General features: G+C 41.3%; 1 protein-coding gene across 1 annotated transcript in view; it reads left to right on the top strand.

The window, feature by feature from the left end:
• Positions 1 to 9,096, top strand: part of galnt14 (UDP-N-acetyl-alpha-D-galactosamine:polypeptide N-acetylgalactosaminyltransferase 14 (GalNAc-T14)) — a 140,954-nt gene that overhangs the window by 20,694 nt on the left and 111,164 nt on the right. Inside the window, exon 2 of the mRNA XM_041065086.1 lies at positions 1,994 to 2,163. Coding sequence (XP_040921020.1) covers positions 1,994 to 2,163 — 170 coding nt within the window. The remainder of the gene's footprint in view (positions 1 to 1,993; positions 2,164 to 9,096) is intronic.

Genomic DNA, 9,096 nt, shown 5'->3' with positions numbered 1-9,096 from the left:
CTTTATATCTCTCGTCCTCAAAGAAGCATCCTATCTCTCTCTCTCTCTCTCTCTCTCTCTCTCTCTCTCTCTCTCTCTCTCTCTCTCTCTCTCTCTCTCTCTCTCTCTCTCTGTCTCTCTCTCATGCATTACACAAACACACACACACACACTCTCAAACAGCTTCTCAAATGATACCTACGAACACACCCTCATAAAGGATACACACACTCATTCAAACAACACACACACACACACACACACTACTCGCACCTTCCTGCATGCGACCAGGCATCTGTACTGATATACACTCTCTACACACACACACACACTCACACACTCACAGCAGAGCTCCGACAGACAGAAAGTGCAGCTGTAGCTTTTTTTTTTTTTTTTAATAATTCGTTGCCACCTTGTGTTTTTCTCCACCAGCTGTTTGGAGCTGAACGGGATTTATGTGCTACATTAACATTTTATATCTTACTTCATACTGTTTGTGTTTTCCGGTGAAGTGGGCGGTTTCTGCAGAGCTGGTTGTCTCTACTGCGCGACACTGGGATCTTTTTGGTTCCTCTGCAGAATCACATGTGGTACAACTGACTTTCACTTGGCTCATGATGAGAACTTTGGCCTCTGATTCGCATATTATAGGTTCATACTGCTGCTTTTTCATGCCTCGGGCTATTAACGCCAAACTGCATATGTTTTACATTTTCCAAAGCTTTGTGGTTGATTTCTTACCTTCCAGGCAGTGATATTGTTCTCCGTTTATTCACTGTGTCAAGGCATTCAACCTGCAGAGACGTCAAACTAGACTGAGCTCAGAAATTCATCACAGTGAACATTTAGTTAGCTTTGGTTTATTGTCAGAGTTAAGTGTTTGTTGTGTGGTTTTGCAGCTGAAGAGTCTCTTTTGAAAACCCTACTGATGTGTTCAAGGACACCCCGACATCTGAGAGTGAAAGAAAAACAACCTTTTAAATGCAAAACCCACAACAACCATATTCTCAGTAAAAAGATGAAGATATAATTTATTATACAAATGAAAACAAAAATGTAGCTTCTCCCACCGGCTGAATTCAAAACACAGGATTAGAACTAATTGGTTTAAGTTATGATTAAATTAACGTTAATGTTTTCTGATGCTGTAGTGTCTGTAAAGACAGGAGGAAAAGAGACTGCTGTAATTTTAATGAATGATCAACTCTTCTTGGTTTATGTATGTGAATTTAGCTCATATTCATATAATGTGAAAATAAAGTATTGGGGCATTAAAGCACGTTAAGTCTCTGGCAAAGCACAGATCAGTACAACAAAAGCTGCTGAGAGACAAAACAAGGAAAAGAACAAAGAAGATGAAAAGTCCAGTTTTCATCATGTTAAATACCAAAGAACAGGAAGTTAAAAACCTTTCTAAATCTTCTTTAAGAAAAATGACCTTTAAAAGCTCTCCACATGCTTTTAAAAAGCCCCTCGCCATGGACAGCAGATCACACAGATACTGTACACACACACACACACACATACACACACACACACAGCTTTGGTGGAAAATCACAGGTTAGAATCCAAGACACAGAATGTGACATTTATGACTAAATCTCACATTCAGTTGTTCTGATGACTGATGCAAAGAAAATGTCAGTCAACAAAACCCAGGACTGACTGTTTCACTGTGTCAAACCAAAACCAAGCGACACGCTCATTGTTTTCATGTGTAAAATGTGTTTTTTTAATGCAGGTTAACTCTTTGATCGCTGATTGATTGATAGATAAATGTATTCATTTATTGGGTTGTTGGCACTTACAGCAGAACATAACAAAAATAGGTCGCCTACTGACTTATTCACAGATAGATATGTGATTTGTGACTCATGTACCAGGATGTTTACAGACTTCTTTACTGACTGATCCTCCAGTTCTTGCTTCTTAAATAGGGAGAGTTGTTTCTTTTCTCTGTTTCTTTTTGTTATTATTATTGTAAACTGAATGTCAATGACTGATTGATTGACAGATTTCGGATGCGGAGTGGGAGGATATGTTGGAGGGTTTTGATGAGCGGAGTTACCTGAACGCTCGGCGCTGGAAGCCTGGGGACGACCCGTACACCCTGTATGCCTTCAACCAGAGAGAGAGCGAACGCATCCCCAGCAACAGAGCGCTGAGAGACACAAGACACTACAGGTACACACACACACACACACACACACAGGAAGATACTAAAAAAAATACTGTACAAACACACATGACACAGCATGCGAACACAACAATGCACACAGAAACATACACACACTATTTGCACATATAGACATGTGAGAAAAATCATGAGACTTCACACACTTTGGCCATTTCTTTTGTTTTAATGAGTGTGAAAGATGCAGACGGGTTTGAGAATGAAATCTGTGAACTTTACCGGTAGAGCCTGAGACAGCAGAAACCTCCGGAGGAATCTGTTTATTATACACACACTCGACAGTGTGATGTATGGATCTGTCAGGAGCGCACTGCATAGAAATAAAGCTTATCAGCACACGCACAAACCCAAACTGCGGTAGCCTGCAGGCTTAAACAAACACATCAAAACACACATGTGATGCTACTGATCAGTTCTCTGTATTACAGGTATGTACACACACACACACACACACACACACACACACACACAGACAAACAGTCAGTAGCAGCTCTCGGAGCTCATGATTAATCCCCTAATTTAGATTATGGAACCAAACACGTTTTCATGGAGAAACCACCAAATTACAGTTCGTCTGTCTGCTAAGAAATTAAATTAAACACCAAAATAGAAATCCTCTTAGCGGAGCGCCGTCCTCGTCTGTTGGAAAGGCGCTCAGCAGGAAGATAAGGAGTACGCCGCTTTGACAGCCGCTGCCTTCTTGCACATTTCAGCAGATAAAAACTTCCAGGCACTTGTGGAAAGCATGCAGAGGTCCAGTGTAGCCTGACTGAGATCACACACACACACACAAACACACACTCACTTTCCATGATGCTCTCAGCAGCCAAGACTTCAGCAGTTTGATCTTTTCCTGCACTTTCTTCCGTTGTGGCATTTATTCATATTGCTTTTGACAATCGTGTTTGATATGTCAGAAATACTGTGAATTTCAGCACAGAGCAGTTTTTCACAGGATTACATCAGAATATTTCCTGTCTTGGTCTGATGAATGATTTAATATGTTTATGTGTGTTTGCAGGAGGAGGCTTGTTTTATGTTATTGAAGGTAGTTTTTGGTATCAACCTTACAGTCTCCCTTTGTTTGCCTCAAGTTAAGAAACTGATGGAAAACTGGAAACTTTTTATGCTGTGCTCCTGCTTCTAAACCTTAACTAGTTTGTGCCTTCAGTGATTTAAATATTCACGCCTAAGGCATGAATAGAATCAGATGGAAATATTCAAGATGTGTGGTGCATGAATTTATACATATTTCCCCTCAAATTCAACCTGATGTATTTGATATGTGTAGAAAGTTTGGGTTCACGAGTGGAATGGAAATTTAAATTGTGAGAAGTTGAGCAAACTTTGTCCAGCAAAACTTTGTAATGATGATGATGATCAATATTCATCAACTAACAATGAATCTATCATCCACCACTGAAAGTAGTCCCCAACAAATGCATCGTTAGCTATGGTGTTCATCTTCAGCAGGAACCAGTAGTTTTCCCATAGTTTTGTTCAGACCAGCTTTGCCATTGCTTTGTCTGTGACGACCTGGATTCATGTGACAAACTGGGCACTATCTCTTTTGTATCTGCTGAGGGATGTTTGTCTTCTATATTGTGTGAAACAGCAAAAATACAGAAAAAGTAGATTGATGCTTAAGACAAACAAATCCAGCTGGAACATCCATTTTCCTGTTGCGATGGCGTGGATGCTCGCCAAGTGATTAGAGGTTACCATGTTGCTCATGGTGACCCAGCTCTCTAATAGGAAGCTGCATGTGGGTGGTAATTGGGTGGCTGTTTGCTCTGGCAGTTACGGTGAACATGACTAAGTCCTGGATGATTGCTGCTGCTGCTGCTGCTGTGGCTGGTGGTGGTGGTGAGCACAAAGGGGTTATGGCTCCAGGGCTCACACAGGAAGTTAAAACCTGTTAGCAGTACATCACTCTGCGTGTGTGGACGTGTACAGCACTTTGAAGCTGTATCCTGCTGATGATGGGATGATTGGGATGATTTTGACCCAATTGAAGCTTGTCTGCTGCTTCTGACACCGTGTGTCTCAAACTGTGTGCGAGAGTGTTTCTGCATGTCCATATGTGTGCGCTAATGTGCGTAAATGCGTGTGGTGTCGATCGCCTGCATCATCTGCTGTGTTTCCGGAAGAGGGAAATGGAGCTGATGGCTGAGAAGTGTGTGTGTGTGTGTGTGTGTGTGTTTGACAGAGAAATTGTGTGTAGGAGGGGGGAAACTAGGGATACACTTACACATTAATCTGTTAGCAGTGAGGTGGGGGGCTGATAGTGCTGATTTATCTCAGAAAGGACGGCGATGAAGGGTGTGTGCTTTTGTGTGTGTGTGTCTGTGCATGGGGGGGGGTTGGTTCCTGTTATGTGATTATCTGTTAATTCAGTTACCATGTGGCTGTAGATCTCAGGAGTGCTTGGCAGGGAAAATGATAGCGCCCCATACTCGGTTACTGTTAGGATATAAAAAAAAAAGAAAATGCCAAAAAACAGAAAAACTGCAGTGAAATCTGCGAGTGAAGCTGCTGAGGGGTTGTATTCTTAGAAACACCTTCTCTTCCACTGCAGACTCACTGAGGTGCTTCCTACACTTTGGCTCTGTTCCTGATGGGGAGCATTCAGGGCGGTGTGACGGGAAGAAAGAGCACAAAAAGTGAGAGAAAGCAACCGTCAAAGGAGGAAGGAGGAAATTTCATAAGCCACAGAAATGGACCATGATGGTGCGGTGGTCGAGCATTTACCATTACCTCTGATGACTGCAGTTAGTTTACCAAGCAATGACTCACACTTCATGTGAATAAATACAGGTGGATTGACATGTTGAGACTGACACGGTCAATGTGACACCAGAGTTTCGGTACAGATACCAAAACAGTTTTATTTAGTTATTTTTACATCACGTTGAGGATCATAAATATGTTTTTGAAAAGAAGCTTTCAAATGCATCACTGCTAAAGTTTGTCTTAATGTCGTGTAGCAGCCATAAAATGAAAGAAATACAGCTTTAAATGACACAAATGATCATTTAAATAAAGGGTAATTAAACATCTAAGAATCTGATCAAGTTTTTCATAATGTGGTGCTACAAACATATTTCAGCCAAAGTTTGTCTGTTTTGTGTTATTTCACTCTAAGATTATCTTTTTTTTTTTGAGCAAGCTGCATTAGTGGGTAAAATGTGAAGTACACTTTCAGCTGGAGTTGTTTTTGAGTCTCTGTCAATGGGGAAAGCTGGTGGAGTGACAGTAGGGATGTTTCCTGGTGCCCATTCTGTGTGACAGCTCAGACTGACTGATTCCAAAACATACCGATCTCCAGTGGGTTCACGCCTTTTTCCTGGTTCCATGGAGTCACATGAGTAATATATGCATAAAGTTTCCTTCAAGTGTCGTTTAAAATATTCTTCTCAAGCAGGCGGGGCCCCTGCCTCAGTTTGTGCTGCTGCGTCTGTCACATCTTCCCATCTGCTTCTGCCTTCGTATACAGTAGCATGTAAATATGTCATGCCATCGCTCCTGAAAGGCAGAATTCACTGCATTTCCTTTAGAAAACAGCACTTTACATTATGTCCCTGCAATAAGAGGCTAATACCAAGATTATTATTGCTGTGTATGACCCAAAGGTAATATTTCAACCAATGCTGATATCATGGTAAAGCAGGGTAACAATAGGTCTTGTGATTTTCCTTCCCTATCATTATCCTCATTTGCCTTTAAAAAAGAAAACCCTCCTAATACTGAGATATTTTCACTGTTATTATTAAGATTTACCTGGTTTTTACGCCTTTACTACCCAGTAATAATCTAGTTCTGCTGAAAAAATATATCAGTGGCCAGTTAAGGTGTTTGGAGAATGTTAGTCCATCTGAGTTCAAGGATTTTCTCTTCTCTTCTTCAGTTTGGTTTTACATAAATAAGGATCTGATTGTAATTCAAACAAACAAAATATTTCCAGGTTGTTTAGAAGAAACGCCTAATAAATGGTTTAGTTTGCATGTGACGGTGCTCATAGTTCCATCTTTACCACCAGAAAATCCAAGGAAAGACACTGTCTGAGTAACAGGTGACCTATGGGTGGTATAGTGCACAAACACCTCAGCAATGAGCCTTAGAAATTGAATGTAAGGGCACAAAAACAAGAGATGCTGGCAGATTACCACTCTGAAGAGAAGTTCCAATAGAGAAAGCACAGCAGGTTTAGAGATGAGGCTCCAGGTCTGCTATTTTCCCAGTGGGGTAACGATAACCTAAAGATTAGACAAGCATGCTTTTGACCTGAGGATGCTGGGTTTGATTCCCTATAGCCTGCAGGCTGGAAGAAATCTGGAAATCCAGCAAGACTCGTAACCACTGACAGTGAGAGACTGTTGCTTCTGTAAACACGTCCACAGGGTTTAATGCAATGCAGGTGTAGTTTCTTCCTTCTGTGAGAGTGTGGGCACATTTTCCATGTAATTTAGAGGAGTGATTTAAGTCTGAGCAGGATATCTAGTACAGTCTTACTACATGTTAAGATTTTTAAGTGTTGTTTAATAGATCTGTTGTCCTCACATATTTAAATCTGAACTCAGGGACTTGGCCTGCAGTTTAACCACAGGAAGCTAGCTCCAGTTTAGGTTCCTGGGCCACGGTTCCAAGTATGAATTAATGAGAGTGATACTTACCCACATATGTTAATTGTTCAATTATGGTTATGTACTCAACTGAAAAAAAATGTTGAGACTCCCTTTCCAATGAGCATCTAATTCAAACATTGCAGTTAAATGATTGTGAGTTTTTGTCTTGTTGCACAAAATTAGACACAAAATCAGACACTCAAAGAAAGACATCACTTTTAAATCCATCATTGGTTGATATCAGCATTTTATGAAGGAATTCCAGTTTCTGGGACTTTTATGACCTGAATTGAAAACCTTTGGCTCTAGAAACCAAAGTCAAAAGAAAGTAGTGAAGACAAACACCATGTAATTTGTCCCTTCAGAAACCCATGGTTGACTTGTTTTTATACAGTCTTACCTTTTCTGGCTGTCTGAGTTTGACACTGATCTTCAAAGTGCCTGTTTACTCAGGCGTATGGTTGTATTGTATGTGTCTGTATGTTGCAGAGCCACTGCGTTAAAAACAGTGGTGTTTTGGTGGGGAAAGGGGATCTGAGAGATGTGAAGAGACGTGCTATCATTTTCTTTTGGGGAGGGGACGCAGAGGCTGTTACTGTGTATGGGAGGGGTGCTCTGTCACCATCTCAAGCCTGAAGGAGGAGCAGAGAGGAGGTGAGGAAGAAAATGAGAGGAGAGTTACAACGTCTTAGGGAAAGATGGGGAGATAGAGGAGAGAAGGTGGTTGTAAGAGTAAGAGAGTTAAAGGAATGAAGATGAGGAAGAGTCAAGAGGAGATTAGGAGAAAGAAAAGGAGAGGTGGAGGAGAAGAGCAGGAGAGGAGGAGATGGGGGAGATGCCACAAGCTGCTGAGAGGAAAGATAATTGCCACATGCAGAGCTTGAGAGACTGTGTGTGTGTGTGCGTGCGTGCGTGTGTGTGTGTGCGTGTGTGTGTGTAAACCACTCCACTCCAGTGCTCTGCCATTATCGCGGTGAACAATGGAACCTCCCTCCGTCTGCTCTCCGACAGACAGACAGTCAGTCTGTAAGCCCAGCAGCCGCTCCACTGCAGGGATTAGATCCAAGCACGAAGACAATGGGCTGATACAGGACAGAGAGGAAACATGTCCTACACAGCCACACAATGGGTTGATATGGCAACAAGAACGGCGTGAGAAGAAATTGTTCTAATGCAAGACAATGGAAAACAGAGAGAAAATGTGTTGTTCAATATTAGATAAATAGTATAAACGGTACCAAAACTGTTCCACACTCTGCAGAGTAAGAAAAGAGGTTTCATGGAAGTTTTGTGAAGTTTTGCGTTGACAAGAAAAGCACCTCGGTTTCCTTTTTATTTTTTCACTACCTTTAAATTCAGAATATATGACCAGAATATATCCTTCAGATTTTAGATAAATACTCATCTGAAAACGTGTTTGGCTATCAGTTACTCCCTGTCCGCAGATTTGAAAGGCGACTCCAAGAAGTTTGCCGATTGCAGCCAGCTTGTAGACCGTCAGCTTTGGTTCACAACAGTTGCAACAGATTACAACAGCGATTCAGTTTCGCTGTGGAAAACTGTCTAAAAGCGTTCAGATTTCTCCTGCAGCATCTACTTTTCCACAGTCCATCTGTTTGATCCAAGTGTTGCACTCATATTTGCCAAAATATGATTAAATACACATTTTCTAGTTGGTTCCAGTCAGTCTGCAGTTCACGTGAGGTGTAAGCGAACACTGATCTTTGTGTCCCCAAAACTGTTTTGGTGATAATTAAGCAATTATCCCCGGGGTGTGCAGACAAGATACTTATAATTAAACAAATTACATAAAAAAAACAGAATTCATCAAAAGAATGCGAATGTAGATTTATGAACAAACACCACTGTGAGCTAACAGCAGGACATCTGTGTAGAAATTCTCAATGCAAAGTTTGAAAATAAGCAGGATGATCCACAATCATCCACAGCCCTGGGTGTGGTCAACAACAAATCGCGGTTGAGTGTTTTATTTATGTGTGTTTTTTTTTTAAAGCTGCCTGGTGATGAATGATTACTGTGCATGCTGCATAACCACAACATCCAAGGTTCGATTATGGCCTTGGCGCACACCTGCTCACTAATTCATATGTAGCACGAGGAAAAAGGAGAAATGTCACCAGTTTAATTCAGTAACATTAACAGGGTGTAAAATTATCACCCACTCTCCTCTGATGCACAACCGAACAACACTTTTCCTTGTTTTGCCAGGGTGGGAAATGTGATGATGCTCCAGCTTTTTGTTGTCACTGCTCCAAAATGGAGGCATCCTCCTCGTAA

This window comes from Toxotes jaculatrix, chromosome 19 (genome assembly GCF_017976425.1).
Source record: "Toxotes jaculatrix isolate fToxJac2 chromosome 19, fToxJac2.pri, whole genome shotgun sequence".
In the NCBI taxonomy this organism is placed as follows: Eukaryota; Metazoa; Chordata; class Actinopteri; family Toxotidae; genus Toxotes; species Toxotes jaculatrix.
Note: the sequence above shows the minus strand (reverse complement) of the source record. Positions and strands in the feature narration are given on the sequence as shown.